The 27,306-nt window shown below is 36.0% G+C and overlaps 3 protein-coding genes across 5 annotated transcripts in view; 2 read left to right on the top strand and 1 right to left on the bottom strand.

Annotated features, from left to right (window-relative positions):
• Window positions 1-9,793: 9,793 nt before the first annotated feature.
• Window positions 9,794-13,573, top strand: LOC128249541 (uncharacterized). Its single transcript, XM_052973425.2, has one exon. The coding sequence runs from the start codon at window positions 10,647-10,649 to the stop codon at window positions 13,173-13,175; it is 2,529 nt and encodes an 842-aa protein (XP_052829385.1). The 5' UTR covers window positions 9,794-10,646; the 3' UTR covers window positions 13,176-13,573.
• A 3,629-nt stretch (window positions 13,574-17,202) lies between these two features.
• Window positions 17,203-21,470, top strand: LOC106881409 (uncharacterized). Its single transcript, XM_014931788.3, has one exon. It carries the CDS (start codon window positions 17,578-17,580, stop codon window positions 20,941-20,943), a length of 3,366 nt encoding a protein of 1,121 aa, XP_014787274.1. The 5' UTR covers window positions 17,203-17,577; the 3' UTR covers window positions 20,944-21,470.
• Window positions 21,471-21,583: 113 nt separating this feature from the next.
• Window positions 21,584-27,306, bottom strand: part of LOC106881407 (uncharacterized) — a 41,011-nt gene continuing 35,288 nt past the window's right edge. For all 3 annotated transcript variants that reach the window (XM_089363602.1, XM_089363604.1, XM_089363603.1), the window contains 3 exons: window positions 25,423-25,538; window positions 23,736-23,829; window positions 21,584-22,346 (listed from right to left, as the gene is read on the bottom strand). In XM_089363602.1, the coding sequence (XP_089219728.1) occupies window positions 22,266-22,346; window positions 23,736-23,829; window positions 25,423-25,538 (291 nt within the window). In that variant the 3' untranslated portion in view covers window positions 21,584-22,265. The remainder of the gene's footprint in view (window positions 22,347-23,735; window positions 23,830-25,422; window positions 25,539-27,306) is intronic.

Here is a 27,306-nt window from a genome sequence, read left to right as displayed (position 1 = left end):
GGGACCAAAAATTGAACACTGGCCATAAAGTCGGGGACCAAAAATTGAACACTGGCCATAAAGTCGGGGACGAATAATTGAACACTAGCCATAAAGACGGGAACCAAAAATTGAACACTGGCCATAAAGTCGGGGACGGATAATTGAACAATGGCCTGAAAGATGGGGACCAAAAATCGCACAGTGGCCATGAAGACGGGGACCAAAAATTGAACACTGGCCATAAAGTCGGGGACCAGACATTGAACACTGGCCATAAAGTCGGGGACCAAAAATCGCATACTGGCCATAAAGTCGGGGACCAATAATTGCACACCGTCCATAAAGACGGGGACCGAACATTATACACTGGCCATAAAGTCGGGGAACAAAATTCGGACACTGGCTATAAAGTTGGGGACCAGAAATCAACACTGGCGATAATATCGGGGACGAATAATTGCACACTGGCCATAAAGTCGGGGACCGAAAATTGAACACTGGCCATAAAGTCGGGGACTAATAATTGAACACTGGCCATAAATACGGGGACCAAAATCTGAACACTGGCCATAAAGGCGGGGACCGAAAATGAACACGGGCCATAAAGACGGTGACCAATAATTGCACACTGGCCATAAAAACCGGGACCAAAAATTGAACACTGGCCATAAATTCGGGGACCAAAAATTGAACACTGGCCATAAAGGCGGGAACCAAAAACTGAACACTGGCCATAAAGTCGGGGACCAAAAATGAACACGGGCCATAAAGACGGTGACCAATAATTGCACACTGGCCATAAAAACGGGGACCAAAAATCGCACACTGGCCATAAAGTCGGGGACCAATAATTACACACTGGCCATAAAAACCGGGACCAAAAATTGAACACTGGCCATAAATTCGGGGACCAAAAATTGAACACTGGCCATAAAGTCGGGGACCGAAAATGAACACGGGCCATAAAGACGGTGACCAATAATTGCACACTGGCCATAAAAACGGGGACCAAAAATCGCACACTGGCCATAAAGTCGGGGACCAATAATTACACACTGGCCATAAAAACCGGGACCAAAAATTGAACACTGGCCATAAATTCGGGGACCAAAAATTGAACACTGGCCATAAAGTCGGGGACGAATAATTGCACACTGGCCATAAAGACGGGGACTAAAAATTGAACACTGACCATAAATCGGGGACCAAAAAAATTGCAGACTGGCCATATAGACGGGGACCAAAAATCGCACACTGGCCATAAAGTCGGGCACCAATAATTGCACACTGGGGTGCGGGACGAGCGTGTCGGCATACGCGGAGGATATCACCGTCATAACGTCTAGCCACGAGCACATCGAGCATGTCGGCGAGACGCTGAAAGACTACGAAGCGGTGACGGGAGCGAAAATCAACCGGGACAATTCGGTAGTTTTGCTGCTCGGCACCTGGAAAAACAAGCCCATACCGTCCGGCAGCGCCTCAGTAGTGGGACACTGGACGGACGGTCCGGTCAAGTTGCTCGGAGTCTGGTTCGGTCCGGACCTGCAAACGGAGAAGAACTGGGACGAGATAACGAGTAGGTTGGCTACTCTCTGCCGGCAATGGTCCGAAAGGATGCTGTCCCTAAAAGGTCGGGCGGAGGTGGCGAACGCGTACATCACGTCCGTCATCGAATACCGCCGGACCGTTGTGCCTTGTCCCGATCGCGCCATCACCGAAATCGAGCGCATCCTCTTCCGCTTTTTGTGGAAAGGAAGCGTTCCGATGGTGAGGCGATCTGTTTGTTGCCAACACCCGCTTAAAGGAGGGCTGGGCATGATGCGCAGACATGCGCTGAGACTGCGACATCTCCGGCTCTACGTAGACGACGGTGAGCAGGTGTGGTCGCCGTTTGTACGACGCACTTTCCCGCAGCTCGTCTCCATGACCGAGCTGCAGTCGTGGATCAAAAAGAGGCCGAGGAATGGCGAATGGCACCGTGAGTGTCGCGTTGCTCTGTAACAACTTTGCCGTCCCGGGTCGACCTTGAGCGGCTGCATCACAACGAAGTCATTCTATAGGGGATTAGTGGAGGGCAGGTACGACGACGATCTCGGGGCGAACCTGGGCGTTGACGAGGAATACCTGACCCGCCTGTTCAGGACGACTTTCGGGCCGGGACCTATGGACAACTTCCAGAGATCCCTGGCCTGGCAGTGCTACCGAGAAGCGCTACCCGTTCGGGATAAGCTCTATAGACACGGCTCGCTAAATGCGGGGCCGACCTGCCCGAGATGCTGTCAGAGCGACGAAACCGTTCTGCATGCACTCGTGCAGTGTTCAACCATTTCGGGGCTGTGGGCTTATGTCGAACGACTGCTGTCACGTGTGGGACGAGTCGGTTTATCAACCGAGTCTATCGTCAATATCGTCACGCCTCCTTCCTTTAAACGGGAAGGAAGAGCTGTATTTATTGTACTTGTGGCTATGGCGAAAGAATGCATCTGGTGGACTTGTCTGAAAGGATTAGAGACAAACACTTTCCTCTCTGGTCAATCTCTCACCAACTTTTTCAAGTATCACTTGAAAAGGAAGGTGAGAGTAGAGAGGCAAGTGTTGTCTAGCAAATGTTTCGAAAAAAGATGGATACATGTAGCAAGAATGGCACGTATGACCGACGAAGCCACCTTGACCATGATTCTATAAAACGTTTAAAATTTTGTAAACAGAGAGTTACTTACGTTTCTTGCATAAATAAAAGGAATTTTATTTAACAAATTGTGACACTAAGGACCGAGGTTACTGTGGTCTTTTCCGTAGGTTTTTCTTTCCACGGATAACCTCCCCATTTATTGGGAAATTTTTGTAAGATTTTTTTTTTTTTTGTACATACCCCAAACGTTTTCTCGATGCCTTTTCATCGTCATCCCCATTTTATTTTTTTTTACTTTATTTTCGTCCCCATCGAAAAGAAAAACTCTACATTTGTATTTTGTCCCCTCTATCTATCTATCTATCTAGCTAGCTAGCTAGTTAGCTATCACTCTCTCTAAATATATATATGTATTTATAGAAGAAAAGTCTCCGTCCAGCAAAAAAAAAAAGTTACAACTCATGGTACACAGTTTTACAAGAAACTAGAAAAATACAACACATATGTGTGCGTGTGTGTCTATATGTATGTACGCAAATTATGTATGCAAATTATCTTGGCCATAAATATAAATGTATTCACCTCGTTTTGTATAAGTCTATGTCCCATGGCCGTTGGGAATCTGTTGAACAATTGTCGTGCTGGTGCTGTCTATTGACAGACAAAAAGCCTGTTCTTTTCCTTAATGGCACATGAATTTTGGAGAATTCTTGATTCTTGAGATCATCTCCTCTTCTCATATGGAGTTCTTCTCAATTGTCATTTAATAATTGTGGTATGCCACTGACCACTTTAAGTTTAACTCATTTTTGTTTAGTTATGTGTGCATATGTTGTGTGTACGTGTGCATGTATTATACCCACACAATTATCACATAAACGAGCAAATGTTGTTTATATATTTAACACAAGTTGGTTATTAAAACACTGTATGATAAACTGGTGGTTACCAATTGCTACTACTTACTTAAAATCCTCTAGAAACTAATCTAATCACTAATTAATGACTAAGGAATTGTTGTTAACTAATCTGTAACAAATTTCCATCAATTATCGCTCACAGCAAGCAATGCAACCCCATCCACAACAATAGAACATAACACCATCACTATAACCCTAACCCTAACCCTAACACACCACAAACGCCATCACCACACACATCAACATCACGAACACCACAACCAGCATCACCATTATCATTAACATCACCACAACTAGCACGGCACCACCACTACCACCGACACCATGCTACCACTACCTCGTTAATCCGCTTACCAAACCAAAACTCTCCAAGTTGTATTTCCGGTGTCATTAAACTTACTTTAATCCTTCATTGATGTCTTCTTAAAACATTTTTATCATCATCATCATCATCATCATCATCATCATCACCATCATCATCATCATCAGCGTCATCATCATCATCATCATCATCGTCATCATCATCATCATCATCATCATCATCATCATCATCATCATCATCATCATCATCATCATCATCATCATCATCATCATCATCATCATTACTATTATTAGTCCTGTTTGCGTCCTTTTACTTCGCCTCCCCTTTTTCATCATTATTATTGCAACCATCACCATTATCATCACTATTCCTTTCCTCCTTCTCTTCCTCTCTCCTCCCTCTCTTCCGTTCCTACACATTTTTTATGCCATTTCACCGTTTACTTGTTTTATGTGAGTTCTTATACCTATCATACGTACATGTGTCTCTGTATGTATACACGTGCACGCATGTACGTATATATAACATATACACATGCACACTCACACACATATATACATTTGTGCACACACACACACACACACACACACACACACACAGTGATGAGGGCGACGATGATGATAGCATTAAGATTACTTTTTCTCTGCCTTCTAAATCTATTTTGCTGCTGCCATGAAGACAAACTGTCGCGATTATTTATTAATTTCTGTGAATGCAATATTCGTCATCAGCAGACAAAAGTACATTTAAAAAAATTAATCTAATGAAATTGAATTGTCTGTAAACATTCTAAGGAATACTTTCCACACTTCTAGAATTGATTTTTAAAAAAGCCCCCAAAAATGAATTGAACCTTAAAACTATTAATAATATATTTACGATATGCATATCTTTTAAGTCAAATCAAGATCGTAAAAAGCTGTTGGTGCCAGCAATATGAATGGACTCTGTGTGTATGTGTGTGTGTGTGTGTGTGTGTGTGTGTGTGTGTGTGAGAGAGAGAGAGAGAGAGAGAGCGAAAGTCTGCGTGAGAGAGAGAGGGAGAAAGTCTGAAAGAGGGAGAGAGAGAGAGTCTACGAGACAGAAAGAGAGTTTTCATGTCAGTATGAGAGAGAAAGTGTGTATGTGTGTGCTAAGCCACCATGATAGTTTTAGCTAACAAATTTGTACGAAAAATTTCCTCCTCGAATATTCTATATATATGTTGGGCTTCTTTTAGTTTCTGTTAACCAAACACACTAACGTTTCAGTCAGCCCGAGGCTATAGTAGATGACACTTACTAAAGGTATCACTCAGTGGGACTGAACACGGAACTATGTGGTTGGGAAGCCCATTCCATATATGTGATACAAACTTGTTATATCACATCATATATTGCCAGTCAGGTAAGATTCTGATCTGAGTGCATTCCCCGCACATAATATATATCTCATTATGACATATCCAACAGATATAAAGTTGTAATGATTAAACATGCATACATCACTATATATATATATATATATATATATATATATATATATATATATATATATATATATATATATATATATATATATTCTTGATACTGGCAGTATATTTTATATATGCATGTGAATGTTAAAAGTAATGGAGGTAAATATACTTTAGAAAATAATTTCCCGGACATGCCTGTGTGGTTAAAATACTCGCTTTGCAATCAAATAGTTTCGGTATTTTGGAAAAGGGTCTTCTACTACAGCCCCGGGACAACCAATGCCTTGGGAGTGAATTTAGCAGGCAGAAAACTATGTGGAAACCTGTCATGTGTATACACACAAACATATATATGTGTGTTTGTATTTATTACACACGCACTCACACATACACACACCGCTTGATAACTCGTGTTGGTTTGTTTACATCTCCGTAACTTAGTGGTTCGGCAAAAAATGTACCAAACGTTGAAAACATGAGTACTGGGATCGTTTGTTCGACTAAACATCTTCAAGGTTGTGCATCAGCATGGCCCTAATCCAATGAAAGATCGAATTCAGACACCATTTACGTCCACCAAACAGTATCCCAGATTTAATGTGTCATAATTTCAAGTATTAAAGTTGTAGCGAAAGATTTATTGTGTTTTCTTTGTAATTGTTATTATAAAAGTTTATATCATCTGTTCTAGTATGACACATAAATGTGTTCCATATGAAAGTTTTAAAATTCTAATAAACTATTTATTTTATATTCAAAAAAAGTTATATGCGAGTTATTATATGGATGTAGCGGAATTGATTTGCTATATCGGATATCTAATGGGATGAATACGTGGAGTTTTTGTTATCCTAAAAGATGGTGGAATTGAGGGGCTAGATGAAAGATGTCAGTGCTGAATACAGCAGTCAAATACTCCTTAACATTGCGGCATCAAAAGTTGGTGTAGTAGTCTTGCGGTGCTCATCTTGCAGACGTGGCCAAACCACTGTAACCTGCGTCCTACTGCACTTGGTCTTCACTGGTCAGCTGTTTGGATGTTAAGTTCTCGGATGTTGTTTGAGATTCGGTCGCACAGTGGGATACCAAAGATCTGACGAAGATACCGCATTTGGAACAGCTCGAGTTTGTTCAGATCCCGCTTGCGGATGGTCCAGGTCTCAGCGCTGGGCACTGCATCAAAAAAGACATGGGGCGATTAAAATTGGAGAAGCCCTGAAGTCGTAGTGCCTCGACCTCAATTGTGCTAAGGCCAGCACCATGGATCGGAAAGTGTGGAATTATATCATCACCAGAGCCTGTCATCCAGCGACACCCAGCGTATTTGTTGGGAGGATAACCTTCCCATCCGGTCGCTCGGTACTTTACTTATTTATTTACTTACTTCTAAGCATTGACATCCCCACTGAAAGAAATACAAAATTTCAAGAACAAAACTCAAAAAAAGCTCGGTGAATGCAATTGGAGCATTGTTAATTTAGAATAGCCAAATATATTTCATACTTGACGTATATACAAGTATGATGATGTAGTTTGTTTTTGTCTGCAGGAAAAAAACTCTTGCGTCCATACATATATATGTGTGTGTGTGTGTGTGTGTGTGTGCGTGCGCGCGCATTTGTATGCATATACATATCAAATTGAGGGAGTGGAGCAAATAAAATCCAGGCTATATATTTCCTGGATTTTACTCGCCCCGCTCCCTCAATTTGGATTTTTATTCGCATTCATAGCAACTTAAGTTGCTATCCGTGAGCTATAAAAAGTTTATTTATTGAACATCTGTATGGGAAACGACTAAAACCTTTGATGCCAATAAATTGTTATTATTCCTAAACGTTGTTTTTTTTTATAGCTACTACAATCTGCTCGAAGCTTACAAACTATGATTGCTGAAAACACAAACACAAATTGCTAAAACATAACAATGAAAATATGTACATGAATACACTGAGTACAAAATACTTTAGACAATACGTCACACACACTACCAAGGGGAAACTGACTGAAAAGTGAATAGGTGCGAAGCAGGAGTGCTATTCGGAAAATATGAAGAAAAGAAAACTAGATAATGTTTAAAAATTTTTAAATAGATTTCCAAATAAAGTCACATCTTCACTCACAATCCTTCATTTAATTTTAAAGTAAAATAATTATAAAAACTGCAGTTACTACAGGCAGTATTTAAAATATGAATCCTAAACAGTATATAATATCTAAAGTTAGAAAATGTGAAAATTGACAACACTCTAAACGAAACCAAATTTCAGCATTTCATCCCTCCTGTTGCTTACAGGAGAGATTTCTCCGAACACTGATTATTTTCCAATCAGAAAAAGAAAAAAAAAAAGGTAGAAATTTCGAAACGACATGCTGTACTGCATAACATTCGTGCCGGAGGCTCCAATATGAACAGATGGTGAACATAGGGAACAGCCGTTGGCTTGACGTGTCCCCAAAACGAGAGTGATAAAAATCAAACATCCAGTCAACATCATGGTGTTTGGAGTGATTTGAGGGACTTATTTTTTGTACATATGTCTGTGTCCACTTAGGAGAATCTGTCTGGTACTTGGGTCTCGTATTTGTTGTCGGTGAATGGTCAGTTTATAATTTCAAAAATAGAACTTGTGATTTTAGGTAGTAGTTTTGCTAAAATCTTGAATATGATAGCCCTTAACGGCCTTTAATTTTGCTTGCCATTAGTAGCGTCTCTTCGTCAATCGCATGAAAATCGATATATTTGTTTCTAGCTGATCTAGTTAATGATGTATCACATTTATTGGCACTCATATAAATTTTTGGCTGCAACTAGATTAACAAATCTGAAATTTGGACAGAATGGGTATCATCATCGTCTTCAAATATAACTGATACACTGTGTAGCAGATCTGCTTGGCAAAGGGGAGATAAATACAGTGTATGCTCGGCTTCGGTGTCAAGTTTTTTGATTGAAGACCCGGAGTTTCAAGGATTCAATTGGCTTTTAGTTGGAATGTATCGGAAACAGAGCAGTAATTTGAATTTTCTCATAAGTAAACAAATAGAAAATGTAACTTGCTTCCGCTCAGAATATTAACTGGCGAGCAGCGGGAGCAATATCCTAAGCTCTTCGGTTACACGCAAACTGCAATTACAACCGCGTCCGTTATATACCTTTATTTTTGCCCTCTACTCTATGTAATTAAAGGCTTCTCTATTTGTCTGTCCTTCAAATGCTAGAAGCGTTTTGATAATGAAATCTAGCTACGTTTGATTCTGTGTCCGAAGGAATAAACGTATTGTGTACATCAAGATTTGAATGAATTTTTTGGTAAGCCTGATACATGGTTTATCTGTGTTATCAACAGCTACGACATTGAATTTGTACATCAGCTCCTCTTACATGAATTTATTGCTAATTAGGACATTAGCTGTATTTCTATAGTTACATTCACGCAGGGGTGATTTTCTAGTGTTGTTAGATATTTTAATCATAGTAGAAAATTTGAGACCCTATGTTACTTAAACAACTACAGCTGACCTTAATAGTATTGTGTTAAAAGTTTATTTATATGTCTAGGAAGCAGAGAAATTAGGAATTTCTTATCTGTATAGGAAGCAGAAAAGTGAGAATTTATCAATGTTGGAAAGGAGCCTTGTTATTTTTGTACCCACAGTCGTAATCATGTCATATTTTCTTTTAATATGCACATTTATCCACACACACACACACACACACACACACACACACACACATATATATATAACCATCTGTGTATGAACGTGTCTGCATGTTTATGTAACGGGTTTTGCTGGGACAATCAGTGATGGGAGAGTTGGCTGAGTATTTTCAGACATGTCAGGAATATTTATGAGATTAACAGTTAACTTGTCAATGGACCAACACAAAATCATATTAACATATAACAAGAGCAACAACAACAACAATAATACACCGGACCACAATGATTTGGAGAGAAAGGAGGAGAATAGAGAAAAAGTATATTTATTTTCTTTCGTATTTTCCCTCCCCACATCAGTATCATCACCACCACCACCACTGTGGCGATGATCGTTTAATCTTAACATCATATAGTTGCCAAAATTGTAGCGTGAATAGCATCATCATCATCATCATCATCACCAATAACAACCATAACATCAATACAGCAATAACAACAACAATTACAACAGCAGTTATCACTCTTGTAATAACAATGCCATTGTCCCCACAAGAAAAGTAAAGCTCTAAGTTGCATCTATTTTTATATATCACGCCTATTGACTATTCTCTTCACTATCTTACCGATCGATAGATCTTTTCATTGATATATTTATGTGTGTGTGTGTGAGTGTGTGTGTGTTAATCTATGTATTTTTCTATTTATCGATTTCTGTCTCTTTTCACGCCCCCTTTTCACTCACCTTTACTCCTCTCCGCCTCCTCACTCCGTCTCTCTCTTTCCCTCTCTTTCGTCACCCCCCCTTTCTCTTAAACCATCGAACTATGCAAGCCTCTGATAATGCCATCATGATGTCATATTCTTATTACAGTGTGTATAATGTGTGTGTGTGTGTGTGTGTGTGTGTGTGAGAGACAGTGTTTGTGCGACTGTATGTGAGACTGTTTGTGTGAATGTGTGTGTGTGTGTGTCGCAGTACTTGCGTATATGCATATGTGAATGCGTGTTTACTGCATGCAAAAATGCATTTGTGTGTCGAAGTGTATTTGCATGTGTATACGCGTGTGTATGTGTACCACAGTGCATTCTCTATATGTGAGCGCATGTGAATTACTGAGCTTAAGGAAAGCAGATGCAGATGATCGTACAGAAAGGTAGATTTAGCAGACGATCTGCTTTCATATAACGAAGCTAACGACTTTATTTAAAATGGATCAAGTAAATATTATGGTAAGACTGTTTACCTGAATTCGGTTTTAGCTACCAGATTTCCACACTCTGACTTATTTTATTGAAAACCCTTTTTGTGTTTTTGTTGTTTTCGTTTTATTTTTGTATTTGTTGTAATTATTATGGAGTTTGTGAATTTTTTGGGAAAAAATTCTTACAAGATTGCTGAGTGGAATAAAAGAAGCAAGCATTACATGCTTTATTTGATTCACTATGGACATTTGTTTCTTTTTAAACATAACTCGAGTTTTGGAATAATGTTACCATGAAAATCTAACTTTGGAGCTATAACCTGTATGTCAGATTTAAAATATGATACTTTGTAAAATATTGTCCTAAAACTGCAAATCTCTGATAATTGTAATAGTGACAATCCGGACATTTGCCTGTCAAGTCGAAATATGCAGTCTTGAAATGTTTGTTTGCCAAATTAAAAATGGTTCTCCTGCTAAGAACCGAATATGTTTATCCATTTACACTTTTACTAATATTGGGTACCGTGCCGTTGTCATTGGAGATTAATGTAACCAGTATTTGTCAAACTCCTAAGAACTTCGGGAAACATAGGATTAAAACTGATTCTTATTGTCCGCGTTGTCTCACAAGAGAACGAATATTTGGCTTAAAGTGTGTTTTTCCAATTATCGATGAAGTTAACTTTTCGAACAAAATCCCAGAGTGTTTAAGACTGGTCAAACGTAAAAGAAAAAAATCGACCGATTTTTTAAATTCCTTGTATTTTTTTATAAACAGTTACGGAAAAAGCATGTTGATAAACTTGTTCCTACAAAACAATTCCAGGTATTACGAGAGATTTAAATGGGACAGTACTGAACTAGTCTTCTCAAATATTTCAAATGAAAATAATTTTATATCCAGGTATATTGTTCCACATAAAGATTCTATACTAAGATTCTTGTTCACCAATGGAATTGAACAGATTTCTTTGTTTATCTGTCGCAAAACTTTTTCAAAAAGCATTTCTCATGTTCATTTTACCTTGGATTACAGATATTCTTGCACAGACAGAATTTATAATTACTATGTAATGAAAACGCTTCATAGAACTGCGTTAATTTTCTCAAATCTTATGGTTGAAAATATATTTATCATAAGTTGTATCAGTATTGGTAACATCTCTAAAAAAATATGCAATCAACCGACAATGTTATTCCAGTTGCAGTGGAGAAACAGCCAGTATTTTAATATTAGTCACGTATTTCTCAATAGTTTGAATTCCTTGAAAACAGAAATATATTTTCGTGCTAAAACTACGAATTTTTCTTTAACCAAATTTTGTCTTCTACGCAACGCATCTATTCGAAAATCAGAACTGTTAGCACATCGATTTGAGGTGACGCAGGAAAAGAGTCAGGCACCATATAGCATCGATTCTTTTGGTGTTATAAAGAACAATTCTGCTAAACAGCCATTGTTTCTAACATCTCAATATAAACTATGGCTTCGTGGATCTAAATATAAAAAACGATTTGATAAATTAAAAAGCTTGTTAATATCCCACTCATCTACATACCAGCTTCCAGTTCGTAAATCTACACCCAAATCATCATTATTAACATTTAGATACGGGTCACTATCATTATTATTTAATTCAATAGAGCAAGAAAAGTGCGTTGCTGTAGTGACATACAATATTTTTCTAGAAAATTCAGCATTCATCGGAAATTATTCTAAAACTACACAAGCGTTTAGTTTTAATTTTACTTCCGAAAACTTGATAAAATCTCATTGTAATTCTTCATTCATAAGCGAAAATGCCAGCGTCAAAAGAACTCAACAGCAGACTATGAAAAAGAAATCCATGACAAATTGTGATTATTACAGTTCGCTATCTAGAAGGAAGCGAGAACTACTGCGATACAAAGGACTTCTTGCTCACGGTATATCACCGAATGCAAAGAGGCAAAATCTTTCTCCGTTAAATTATGCATCATGGAGACGGAAGTTTAACAAATTTATAGGGCATTCAGAGGTAATCCTCGGTATGGGCAATCAAGATTTAAATATGTGCAAGCAGAGTGTTAACTGTAAGCTTCCTACATGTTGGTGTTTTGGAAGAAAGCCTAGTTTTGATAGCAGGAACATACCCCAGTTCGTATATTTCACGTTCGACGGAATTGTTGACAAGATCACCCGCAAGAAAATAGCCCAACTTTTTTCACAGGACAGAACCAACGAGAATGGGTGTCATATTCGTGCCACGATCTTTATAACCGGTCTGGTATCAGATTACAAAGAGATTAATTGGCTCTATAAAGCTGGACATGAAATAGCATTGTATGGTCTTAGCAATGATCTTGTTGATCCCTTCATGAAGCATCTTGAAATACCTGTTCAGAAGAAATTACTCGAACGCTATGCAGGAATCTCTGATTTATATGTAACTGGCTGGAGAAACGTCCACGACACATCAAAATGGCATAAACAACTGGACAGTTTTAAAAAATACAATATGGTGTATGATTCTTCTATTGTAATTAGACCGTCAAGCGTCACAGAACAAGGAATATGGCCATTTACATTAGAATTTGGTTGGGATGAAAATTGCAAAAATAGCAGTTGTAGGTTCAAAACAAAGGAATCAGAAGTATTGTGGGAAATTCCTTCAATTCTTTATTCGAATTTTAAAACTTCTAAATTATGTTATTATATTGACGACTGCTTTAATGATTCCCATACATCGTTAGAAACCTATGACAACCTTGTTCGTAATTTCTTCATTGCCCACAAATCTAAAATGCCCTTTGGTGTACGCTTGAGAAAATACTGGTTTGATAAACAAAATAAAGCGAATTTTGGGGGCCTTGATGCGTTTATAAAATTTCTGTTAGACCTCGATAATGTGTACTTAATTAGTATATCTGATCTTGTTGGATGGATGCGACATCCACAACCGATTTTTACTGAGAGAAATATCAAAAGTTTTCTTGGTATTGGATGTTAAGTATTGATTAACAATGCACACACACACATGCATGCATAAATAAATAAATACATAAATACATACATAGATACACATACACACACACACAAATATCATACACCATTCATTTATAATATGAACAAGTTACGAATTACTTCAAGTAAATGACCAAGTAAATTACTTCAGCTTTAATCCATAATCTTACATCAAACAAGTTCAATTCAGATAACATTTAGATATTTTTAACTTATTACACAATAATTATAATAGTTTCAATATTGTCTATTTTATACATGTAAAGATGATCATTTTATAAAAGTATTGATTGAAATGTAATCATAAATATGTTTAATAAATTTGAAATGTGAAAAAGAATAAAACCGGTTTGTTCGTTAAAGAATTTACCTTTATTTCAGCCATTTTGGTTCGTTAAAAGGTTTACCTTTATTTCAACTATTATCTTAACATTTATGTAGTTTCCTGTTCTGAGTTCAAGTTCTACCTGACACCTCTTTATTTTATATCCTTCCGCGGTTAATAAAATGAATTTCGGTGATATAATGAATTTATTTCAATTGATTGTATCCTTCCGCTATAATTTGTGATTTAAAGTTAAAATAAAACCTACAAATTATGTGCAAGCTAAAACACACGGTAGATTGACAGATGAAATGTGTTATAATAATATTTTATTAATCCCCGAGTGAACGAAAGAATGTCAATGCCAGCAAGATTTAAGCTCACGTTATCAAAGAACAATGTTAAGGAAATTCTGTAAGGAATTTAGCTAGACGTGTTACCTTTTTAGGCAGTTGCTCCACTCTTTTATCGCATATCGTTTATCATTGTCACCGCTGTCATCGCGCTAGTTTTAATGTTCATTTTTCCCTTTTCATGTTAACATAGGTGGGGAGATGTAAGATATCTCACCTCTCTAATAAATTGTATTATTTTAGTTTCATTCTAACGTTCCATTATTCCATCGTTCAAACCCTCCTTTATCAAACTTCGCTCCTATAGCCATTCAGAGCCGATAAAAATAGATGCTGAGGTGATTTGATAGTACGGAAACATATCTTAAGTTGTCTTCCCTACTTTCGGAAGGAATAGAAGAACATTACTGGTTAATACTGTTTTTCTTTATAACATAATTTACAAACAAATCTCTTATGCACCATTCGTTAAATATTTTGTCACTAATTAATTATTATTAATATAGTTAGGTGGCACACTTAATCTAGTGAGCCAAAGAATTTTTAATCAATAAAAATTCTGTATTAAAATGGCAAATCCTTAATGTTGGTGATAATTTTCGTTAAGAAAAACAAAGGAAATATCATCGAAATCCAGACTGAAAATTCTGACTAATTTCTAGAGTTCAAGTGAATCTTAAGTAAGGATCACTAACATAGAACTTGTCTACATGCTGTTGTTCAGCTCCCGGTCAATTTTGCTTCAATACACCTATACTCAAAAGTTGTAGTCGGGAAAACAATCCCTCTTTGTTATGGGTTCTTAAAATATTGTATGATTTCTTGTGTAACGCAGTTGCCAATTTTTATTTGCGTTTTATGTTGGTGTGCATTTGAGAGTTTATGGAGTGATTCCCTATCATTCATATTTGTATGCCCTACAACTGCAACCTCATTCAGAACTTCCTGATTCATTTCAATGATAGATTTTCTGTGTTGTTCAGCAAATATGTGGTCTTCCAATTCTGTTTTGGCATAATTTTCCTGGCTGTTTTTCCTAGGGTTATTATATTCTCCTTTTTCTTCAGGCTCTTGAGTGGTTTCGGCAGATGGTTGCCTTTCAGTCAATGCTTGTGGTCCAATATTCCTCTCGTCTGGTTCGTTATTTCTTTCCTGACTTATATTTAGGTCATTCTCTACCACTTTTTTAATAGAGGTTAATTCTGCATCTGTGGCTACCGAATAAGTGTCACATATTTTTACAGATATATATATATATATATATATATATATATATATATATATATATATATATATATATATATATATATATATATACATATATATATATATATATATATCTGTAAAAATATGTATATATATATATGCGCATACACACTTTTCTACCTCTACCTAACTTTTGATTTACCCATCTATTTGTCGACTTGTCTACTTACCCTTTTTATCTATCCCTCCATCCTCGCGTCTCTTTTCCCACGTCCCTTCATAAAAACCTATTTCCCCTTCACCACACAACCACACCATCACATTCGTCAGACACCGATTTTGAACTGTGGGGATTTACAAACACGCAACCTCAATGTGGATGTGGATTAAAGAGGATTACAAACTTTAAAAACATTCAGTCATTCCAGTTACTTTCTCTAACTAATAAATTAGTTCTCTCTCTCTCCCCCTTTCTCTCTCTCTCTCTCTCTCTCTCTCTCTCTCTCCCTCTCAGTCGTTCATTCCCCCTCTCCTTCTTTCCTTCCGACTTTTCACTGCAAACTTTTTGTTATGAGGTTTTGTTGTTTTTATCTTCTTTTCTTTTCGTCTGATTTTTGTTGTATTTTGTACATTTTGTATCTTGTTTTGCTTTGCTCCTTTCGTTCATTTTACTTTTTAGCCATTCTCTTTCTTCCTCTTTTATCTCCCTCTCTTTATCTCTCTTTCTCTTTAAATCTTTGTCACCCTCTCTCTTGTTTTCTCTTCGTTTCTATTTCTCTTTTTAATCTTTGTTTTCTTCTTTCCGTTTTCTTCTTTCCCTTTTCTTCTTTTCATGTTATAATGTCCCTTAATGTAATTATACGCTACCATGTTTTCTTTTTTTTTTTTTTGTTATTAGCCTGAAGCTTTATTTCAATTTCATAAAACCACAGTATAAATAGTGAATAAAACTCTGAAGAACATTTATTTTATAGAAGCGACGGACAGCAAACATAAAGTGAAAAAGAAAACATTTAGAAAAAACTATATATATACATATATATATGTGTGTGTGTGTGTGTGTATATATATATATATATATATATATACATACATATGTTCTTTCTTACATTTTAATTACATGCATTGGTTAAGACTTTCAAACTATTTAACTCAGAGTTAATATTTATCTCACTTTCAGAAAAAAAAGTGACAAGATATTTACATATAAGTGGACAAAAAGCACTTCAAGAAGGATTCTTTCCAATGAAATAGCTGTTATTTTGGCATCAATATAAGAAGAGAAAGAAGACGGAAAGAAGATATATGACATCAAAGAGGAGAATAAGCTTTAGAATAGGACAAACTATAATGTCATCTGAAACATACTTGTGTGGTAGAATGCTATAAAATAGTTTTGGATGAAAGAAAAGAAGCAGAAAGAAAAGTAATGCATTTACAAGGAAAATAATTCAAGGAAAATTAAACAACGGAATTTATCTGGGATTAATTTTTACAAAAGAATTCTTGGAGACTTAACGTAAAGAATGCGCGTGTAAAATAAGGTGTGTATATGTATGTATGTATGTATGTACGCATACACACACACACACACACACACACATATGATGTGTGTGTACATTTTTCTGTGTATTGAATATTGTTTAATATAACTTTGTTTGACAAATTTATTTTGAAAAAATTATCATTGAATGTTTTCTTGATAAAAGAATATCGATTTATTTGATCTGTAACCCCTCTATGGTTTTGATTTGTTTTAACCATTACTACTACTACTACTACTACTGCTGCTGCTGCTTGTGCCGTAGCTGAAGACAGTGATCGCGGACACCAATATTACTATCAACAACAAAAACAACGACGTCGGTTGCAGCAGAAAATATTACTTCTTAAAAACCTTTCAAAAATCAAACTTCATCTTAAGAAGTGTGTGTGTGAGTATATGTGTGTGTATGTGTGCGTGAGTGTATATATATATATATATATATATATATATATATATATATATATATACATACAACAATATATACATGAATACATTTACATACGCACAAGTAAATTCTAACTTTGTAGCAAGTCTGTAGGCGGTCGCTTGACCCGTTATTACTATATCAATAAAATCTCCTTCAAATCACAGCCGACCTTATTAAAAGAAAATGGAATGGTTCATTGCATAATGTAGTCCAAGTTACCGTTAGCAAGGCAGATGACCATCGCCGGAATGTGTTTGAACTGAAATAACTTTGATCAAAGGTCTTCTCGATCAGGGCTGAACAACAACATTGATAACAGTATTAGTCAACATCATTATTATCGACAAAAGCAGCAGCAGCAGCAGCAACAACAACAACAACAACTAAGAAAACCATAAACAAGGCAGGTCATCATCCTTGTCATCAACAACAACGACAATAGCAACAACAACTACAACAACAATAATAATAATAATCTTACCGTCGTCCTCACTCGCTCTATTTTCTTTGATGACTGTCTAAGCGATCATTATGAACTTCCCGTTGCTTTTTGTTTTGTCATTGGCAATCCTTTCTGCTTCTGCCGTCCTCTCTAGCATACGCACTACACCAAACGAATGCAATAAATGTAGAACAGCGAGTCACTGCAGTCTGCCAAACTGCTCCTGCTGCGGCCATACAATCCCCGGCAAAAAGTCCCAAAGACCTCAGTTGGTTTACTTCTCGTTCGACGATGCAGTGACAGTTCGAAATTCTCCTCTTTATGTAGAATTATTCAATAAAAGCCGCACAAATCCAAATAAGTGCCCAATCGCAATGACTTTGTTCGTGTCGCATAACGATACCGATTACGGCTTGGTGAAGCAGTTCTATGACCACGGAATGGATATAGCAGTGCATGGCATCAATCATATAAGATCACTGAATGCTCTTCAGTTTTCATACGAAGCACTCGGTCAACGGTTAAACCTTGCCAATCGATCGAAGATACCCAAAGAAGAAATTGTCGGTTTCAGAAGTCCGTATTTAATAGCTTACGGAAACGAACAGTTTGAAATACTGAGTAAGGCAGGTTTTGCCTATGATTCAACTTTGACTATCACCAAAAGGTCACTGATTGAAGAATCCCCAGTTCCATTTACAATGGATTATAGTTGGCCATATCCTTGCAGCATTCCCGAATGTCCGACCGAAAATATTCAAGGATTCTGGGAAGTACCTATCGTGACAGTGCTTGACAAATTGGCTCGTTATCCTTGCGTCTATGTGGACGGATGTGCGAATTCACCAACAAACGAAGAAGAATCATTCAATTTCTTGCTGGAAAATTTCATGAGTTACTACACTATGAACAAGGCACCATTTGGCTTGAACATGCATTCAACATGGTTGTTACAAGAATATGAGACGAACCCATATCGAATGAAAGCCATGCACCGATTCTTAGACTATATCCTCGGCCTCAATGACGTTTATGTTGTTAACATTAAACAGATTGTGGAGTGGATGAAGCACCAACCATCGTTAAATGAGTTGTCCAAATTTGCTCCGTTTCAATGTCAGAACCAAACCAACGGTTACCAAAACGGAACCACCATTTCGCCAGAACAAACAAACAACTCCCCAAATCAAACCACCAGTTCCATAAACCAATCCTCCAGTTTCCCAAACCAAACCATAGTCTCTGTAGAAACGATTTCGTCAACGAAACTAGTAACAACAGTCTTGATGGAAGAAATCACTACAAACGCGATGATGTCACAAAACACGGAAGAGAACAATAACAATGACCCGAGCGCAAAGTTAGAATCGCTGCAAACCCAACAAGTTTCTAATAATTTTGTAACAGAAGGATATAATTTGCAATCAACACCAGCTCAAACCCAACCTATCGGTAATAGTTTCATTTCAACAAGAGAAATAATTCACTCGACATTGTCACCTTCGAATACAACCAGTCGAAACAAATTACAAAATATTTCTCAAACGACACTGACTCCACTGAATGAGTCTGCTGTGACGTTGACAACTTCCTATCAGACCTCTAATTCTATACCAACTAATATTCTCCATAAACGGTCACTGAAAAGTAATAATTCACTTGAAAACAGACACAAATTCGAATTCCTTGAAGTTATTTCTGAGGGAAGTGCAGCCGAGGAAAATTCAGATATCAAGAAGCCAAGAAGCTTACCTATTCAAAGCAATTATAACATGAACATACAAAACATAAATGAAAATGACCAAAGTTATATTGGCACTAGTAGACATTCACTTCAAAGTGTTTTTCATAGAAAATCAAACTTATTCCGAGTGGCGGCCAGCCTGGTAATGAAAAATGATAAGGAGCTAGAAATGATAATTACGAAAGATGCGTCTAACCACGATAGCGCTGCGATATTAGTTGCAAAGAATAATTCGATAGACAGGCAACTTCTTACAAATAAGGATTACCGTGAGCCGGTAATATTAATTCACAACAGACAGCAGAAATTGGACTATGAAAACAGTTTGAAGAAGTTAAACGTTGTGAAACCGTTGACAACAATGAGAAATTTATTGAAATCTAAAATAACCAAAATTTGTCCATTTGAAAAATTAGAAATTCCATCATTAGAAACAGTTAAAATACTTTCACCGAAAAAAGAAGCTATTTTATCTAAAAAGGCCGAAATTCTTCCATTAGAAAGGGGACAATATTTAAAAGCAAAATACTCTGATTTAAGAAAAACTTTCTTGGATTTTACTACTGGAATAAATATTTACAACAGATATAAAAATAAAAGTGTTGGTCAGCGAAATATTCTTCCAAGTAGATATACAAAATCCGCTTTATTGCCAGGCTTTGTGAAATCTCGAGAATTTTCGTCAGACCCACTAGATGAACATTTGGGACTTAGTAGTAGTAGTAGCAGCAACAGCAGTCCTTCGAAATCAAATGACGACAGCAATGTACCAGTTTCGGAATCCTGTCAACAAGGGAAGAACTGCTTTAAACCAGATTGTCAATGTTACCAATTCCATATCCCAACAACATCGAAGAAAATTCCTCAATTCGTTTATTTCACTTACGAAGGATCTGTTAATTCTTCTATTACTGAAAAACTTAAAGGCCTTTTTCATGCCGGAAGGTTAAATGCAAATGGTTGCCGGATTAAAAGCACCTTATTTGTCACATCGGAAGGATCTAATTATACCGCTATTAAAGAGCTTTACGACGAAGGAATGGAAATCGCATTACATGGTTTAAAAAAGAAGAATCTGGTCGGTAATCTTTTAAATATGGAAATTGCTCTGCAAAAATATTTGCTTAACCGATATGCTAATGTATCTCATGACAAAATATTTGGCTGGAGAAATATTGATCTTCAATCGAAAGGAGACGTTCAGTTTGAAAATTTGCAAAATAGTAAGATGCTGTACGATTCGTCGCTGTTTGTAATGACAAATTTAGAGAATAGGACAGGAATTTGGCCGTCTACCTTAGACTTTGGTTGGAAGAAAAACTGTTTGCTACAACAGTGTCCTACTAAAAACTTTAAGGGTCTCTGGGAAGTCCCTGCTGTTCCTTATGTTGGAATTAAGAAAAGGTATTTGTGTAAATTTGTAGACAGTTGCTATAACAAACCCCAGACTGCGGTGCAAACCTATGATCTGCTTCTAAGTAATTTCATGGCATTTTACAAAAGAGATCGAACGCCTTTTGGTGTTCGCTTGCGATCGGACTGGTTTTTACCGAACAACGAAGAAAACCTCAAAGGTTTAAACGCTTTCCTAGGACTGGTTGAAGAATTGTCCGATGTATACATTGTCAGTGTGAAAGGATTAATTGACTGGATGAAAGACCCGGTACTTCCTGAGCACGATAACCTTACAGCTTCAAAGATAGGCTGTTGAAATGTCTCAATGACCTTCGCACTTGGTAAAATCCTGTTTATTTTTGTTTATGCTTTGGGAGACAGGTGGGATATCGATATTATTACTGATACATTATGAAAATATTTTGAAAATATATAAACCTAAATGGATAATATAAATATGATTAATTTTCATTTTTCATCATGTCACAAGGAGAAATATAGTTTTAAAAATGTAACTATAAACTGTATATTCAATATCTTCAAACCATTATTATGATAACATACAATGATCATAATATTATCATAATATATTATCATAATATATTATCATAATATGTAATCCCTTATCATACACGTCAAGATGAGTTGTTATTGTCAGTGATGTTACTATTATTTAGATTATAATTTTTCAGGAGTAATTGATAAGACACCAGATGACAATGAAACAGATCGAAATGTTGTGTAGATATAAATATATCCTCCTCCTCCTCCTCTTCTTCTTTTATATTTTATTACAACTTTCTGACATTTATCAAAATCGTAATAAAGTAAGTTGAAACATTATTGCGCCTCTTTTAAACGCTTTCAAAACTTTCCCAAATATATTGAAGGAATATCAAAAAAGTTATTAAACATTGTCAAATAGTATCGAAGCGCAACGAATCATAACCAAGATATTATAAAAATGTTAAAATTATTACCCCATCATTGTCAGTGTAATAATTTCAGTATTTTATTAATTCAAAACATTATTTATAAAGCGAAGGAAATCATGAGATTGTGTGAGATATTTAGTAACACCGCCCTACGTACGTGTCATTGACATAAGGTGATTATTTGTAACATAATACAAATTACATAGCCAAGGCTGTCAAATCGTCCGAGACGTATAACATTTACATATAACATTATTGGATTGGGAAAAAATGACAGTATTCAATGCCGTGAGTGTCGTTGATCTTAAACTGAGATGTATATCATAACAATATCAAATATTACTGAATGTTTTTAGCATATTATTACAACCAGCATCTCAACCACATTATTGAATAAATACAAATTACATTATTGAAGAAAAACATAATTACATCATAAAAACAGCAATACAAATATTGTAAAATATTATTACAACAGATCTTAGCCAAGTGTAAGCCCTACACCAACGGCAGCGGAAAGTGCAGTCTTTGTGATATGGAAAGATCAGCAACAAGCTCTGAAAGATGCTGCGTGTGAGTAAATTTCGGCGTTAAGAATATTATTCAACTACACACATACTAGCCGACTGATCTCTCTCTGGGATTTTCTTGAGGTTCCATTATCTTCTGCGTTTTTCTGTTAAATCGTCGAATTTTGAAATGTTCATCTGTTTAAAGTTCTAGGAGATTTTTTCATCCATGCTTTCCATACTCGAACAGTCTGGTCCCAGGAACAGGAAACGTACTGTGTACAAAGAAAGGTAAAAGAAATTTAAGTCTTCTATATTGCGGTCAACAGTTTCACTTATTGAAAGCAAAACAAACAACAATGTATCACTACTACTACTACTACTACTACTACTACTACTACTACTACTACTACTACTACTACTACTACTACTGCTTGGCTGATTTGCATCAAGTAACAACATAACAAAATGCCAAAACATGTGTACGGTATTGGAAAAGCATGCATATACACATACACATATAGATGCACTCGAACACGAGAGCCATTTTGCCACCGATTAGTAAAGAAGTCTAATGTAGCTACTTAGCAAAGTAATTCATGCAAAAATGTCTCTTTTGAATCAACTTATCCAAGCAAGCAAGAAAAATAAATTCTACAAAATGTTGAAAGATACACAAAAATATATTTAAGCAGGTCCTGCTTTGTTATATAATTTATATGTTAGAGTAGTTTCCACCTAATTATACAATGTGCATTTTATTACACAACTCATTCATGATGTTTGATAGAGAATAAATTGAATTATAAAGAGTACCATACTCAAATTATTTTTTTATATTCTGACATTATTTTCCTAATTTATCATCAATGTTGTACTAATATTTACTGTCTGTTTGTGTAAAACATGGAATTACACAGAATATTAGAGAGTTGACTCTACAAGTGTGAACGAAGGTACATTTTTATTGGTCTTTGAACTCCTTTTATTGTCTCATTTTATAGTGGTGACTTCCCCCACTTAGGAATGAAAAAAATATTTTTCTTCTTCCTCTCTTTCCCATCTTACTTCCAAAAACTGACTCCTTCAAAGGTCATTTTAGCCACTTCCTCCTACTTTGAGAAAATGTGTATCTTTACAAATATGTTGATAGGTATACAATGAGAAAGGAAAGAGGAGGAAAAAAGAAAAGATGCCTTGTCATGAAATTTCAATGGGTTGATCACATCAAATCAATAAGAAAACTTGCCTCTGTCTATCCTTTCCCCCACCCTTTGCTTTTCCTCCTCCTCCTCGATTTTGCTGCTTCTTAATTTTTCTTCTTCCTCTCTTTTCTTCAAAAAAAAAAAAGCAAATTTTCTCCCCTTCTAAACAAACAATATATTTGAAAAGAACCCCCCCCCCCCCCTCTCTCTCTCTCTCTCTCTCTTTGTTTTCTTGATTTCCACCTTTCTCCTCAGACAACAAAGAAATTTTTTCCTCTTCGAAAGCAAAAAATTATCCGATTCAGACGAAGAAACGTTCCGTTTTTATCATTTGGGTTTTAATTTTTGTTTTGTAAACGAACGAAAGCGCTAATTCTGACTGCCTCCTTTTTTCAATATACATACATATCTAGATATATACATTATATACATTATATATATACACTCTCATAATTTTACCTGGTTTCTGCTGGGTACATGGATGATGTCTTTTATTACATCATTGTGGCCTACATTCACCTGGACAACGCAGTAACTCTCAATATCAAACACTCTGCAAGCAAGAAATAAAATATTACACTATCAGTATATATATATAAGAAATAAAAGGAAAATGCACGCTCTTTACATAGTTTTAATATATTTGATATTGTGCTAGTCGACCGCTTTCGCTTTCGCTAATCACGACATAGAAATTATTGTCATATTTTTTTTTCTTAAGAAGATTTTAGTCCATGTTGTGTGGGGAGAAGTTTATAACTGAATGATTCAACAAGTAGAAAAATTTAAGGGGAGGTAATTGGTGATCTTTAATATTGGAGACAGGGGAGGTAATTGTTCATCTTTTGGGGAAGGGAAAATATATAGAAAAATTCAAAAGCTAAAGTAGTGAGGAGAAATATGTACAATGATGGGTATGTAATCATGAATTAAAATATACAATGAAATGAAAGCTGGTTATGTGTGCATATTTAGATACGTTCTGTATTTTTCAATCAATAAATTTTCTTTATTTAAACGTTCTTGTATAGAAATTGTTTCTTTGCACTGGTAGATGGGGAAAACTGTGAGGTTTGGTTGAATATTACCGGCACATCGCTCTATGTGTTCCCTCAAAGGAATTTGTCTGTATTGCGGGAATCGGATCTGTTCTTTATGTAGTGTGGTTCTCTGTCTCAGTGCCATACTTTTCTGTCCTATATAGTTTACACAAAAACCTCGAAACCAACGGTTAAAAAATATGGACGCCCTACTTGAATTCATTTTCAAACAAGGAGAAAAATTCACGATTAAAACCAACTTCACTTGTGCCACCGAGAATCTAATTTATGTTATAACTTGCTCAGGTTGTGGACATAACTATATAGTTATGAGACTCTCACTAAGAAAATCAAGCAGTCCAGAAACAAACAAAAGCAAGATCCCGACTTAGCAACGAGGCGGGTTTCAGAATTTCTTTTTCCTTGAGAGATATCTAATGATCTCTCACTCTCATCTGTTGGATGGCCGTGGACTCTATAGAGTTCATCTGTCCTAAGACAGGTTTTTTTTTTATTTCGTCCAAGGAAAATCTCCCTTCTTACTAAGCAGGCTTGGTAGGTTTGCCGGTTTACACGTTGACAGCTTGATCATGCGATAGGTTGTACTGATTTTCGTGTTAACAGCAGCACTAAGCGTGACCTGACATACATACATACATACATACATACATACATGCATGCATGCATGCATACATACATACATGCCAAGTGCAAACATGAATATCAACTGTCCTGCGTATGTGAATATCTCTTCGAAAATTAAAGAGAAAGGGGATAACTACGGACAACTGATTCCAAACCTCAAACTTCTATTCCCAGATTATAAGTTCACATTTATACCATTAATAATTGGTACACTTGGTTTTCTGAGTAAATGCCTAAGAGAGAATCTTGGTAAACTGGAGTTTTCAGAAAAAGAAATCAGCCAGCTTAACATGCACGCTGCAAAGAATTCAATCTTTAAGCAGAACAGTAAAATTATACAGGACTTTCCTCAAGTTCAAAATGTTATTTTGTTTATGTTATCTACATTTTAATGATCTTTGTTAGAAACCAGCTCATTCCTTACAGACACACTTCAGATAATTAAAATAGAACATACATACTTGATTGTGTTTTGAACCGCAGCAATAAGATTTCCATTCAGCTTGTCGATTATGAGACTATAGATAGATCCATGGGCCGATAGAACTTGTTCACAATTGCTCAATCCTGTTGAAGACTGCCAATTATATGCTATATATTATATTTTATATACTAACCTCACATACATATAGTATGTTTAATAACGTACCTAGCGCGAAAAGACACACACACACACACTATGAGACATATATACACTCAAACACTCACACACAAACAGTCACAGACAGATACACAATCATATACAAAATGCAACGTTGTCGCGGTGGTGGTGGTGGTGTTGATGGTTAGAATTAAAAGTAAAAGTATAAAAGTGAAACAGTATATTTAATAACGTACCTAACGCGGAAAGACATACACGCTGTGAGACATATACACACTCATTTACTCACGTCGTCGTCGTGGTTAGAATTAAAAGTAAAAGTATGGAAGGGAAACAATATATCACATTACAATACAGATGTTATTCTTTCATTTTATTCTCCAAGTTGCATTGTTTTAATCCCCCCAAAATTACATGTTGACACTCACGAGGTCTTATAGTATTACCATGTAAAATTTGATTTGATGTGGTGGTTGAGCCATCTGAGAATGTATTGGGAACAGACAGAGAGACAAAGGATTTTATATATATATACATATATATATATATATATATATATATATATATATATATATTATTATTATTATCATTATTATATGTATTTATTTTCTCCTAATTAATAAATAACTCGGACAAAATAAATTGGTTAATAGATACCAGGGTAGCAAAGATCACAAAATAACTGTGGTGTAACTCCTGTTTATGAGGTAGAAACTCCTTGATATTTTGGGTACTTGAGTATATATAAATTTAATGAATGGAGTAAAACGCATATTTTAACTGCATACTTTTATTTCCGACATATGTTTCGAAGAATTACAATTTATGCGGAAATAAAAGTATGCAGTTAAAATATGCGTTTTACTCCATTCATTAAATTTATATATATATATATATATATATATATATAGAGAGAGAGAGAGAGAGAGAGAGATTAAATAATTAAATATTATGTATTATATATCATATATTATAGGACTATGTTTTCACATGACTGGCTATTAACACAGACAAGCATTTTCCTTAAACATTTTTATTGCTTTTGAATGAAAATTCAATCGCTTTTGTCATCTAATATAATAAATGCGGAAACTAATTTCTGTGTGTCAGTGTGTTACACTTTGAGCCTCTCTCTCTATTCGATGACACTTCTACTATTGTTCATGTTGGGGTGAGAGTAATAGTAGGCATATAGATGGTGGTGGCGAAGAGAGAGAGAAGAGAGGAAGAGAAAGAGGAGCAAAGACATTTAGGGAGAGTTGATGTTATTAAAAGTAGTACTGTTGATGGCGGCAGTAGGAGTAATAATAAGTGAGGGAGAGAAACAGTAGGCATGTGAGAGAAAGAGAGACTGAACACTGAACCAACATACTGAACTAACATACTGAAAAACATACTGAACATTGAATTCTTTTATGCACACACTTAGCCTTTTTGTGATGGTAATGGAGTGATAGTAATAGTATGAGCTGTAGTTGTGATAGAAGTGGAAGCGGTGGTGATGATGATGGTGGTTGTGGTAGCCGAGGTGGTCAGGGATGACGATGAGAGTAAGCGATGTGAAAGAGAGCGGTGATGGTGGTGGAAGGAAAGGCGGCAAAATCAAAGGTATTGGTGGTGGTGGCGTCAAAAGTCTGGATGGTGTGTGGATTGCAGATGCGGTGGTGATGGTAGTGGTACTATTGCTTATCATGCAGCTTTGCAATAAGTTCCAAGTCGACAAATTATATTATTGTTTTGATGA

The sequence above is a fragment of the Octopus bimaculoides genome, chromosome 15, assembly GCF_046866305.1.
Source record: "Octopus bimaculoides isolate indiv1 chromosome 15, ASM4686630v1, whole genome shotgun sequence".
NCBI lineage: Eukaryota > Metazoa > Mollusca > Cephalopoda > Octopoda > Octopodidae > Octopus > Octopus bimaculoides.
The sequence above is the reverse complement of the archived record's forward strand: the minus strand, read 5'-3'. Positions and strand labels throughout refer to the sequence as shown.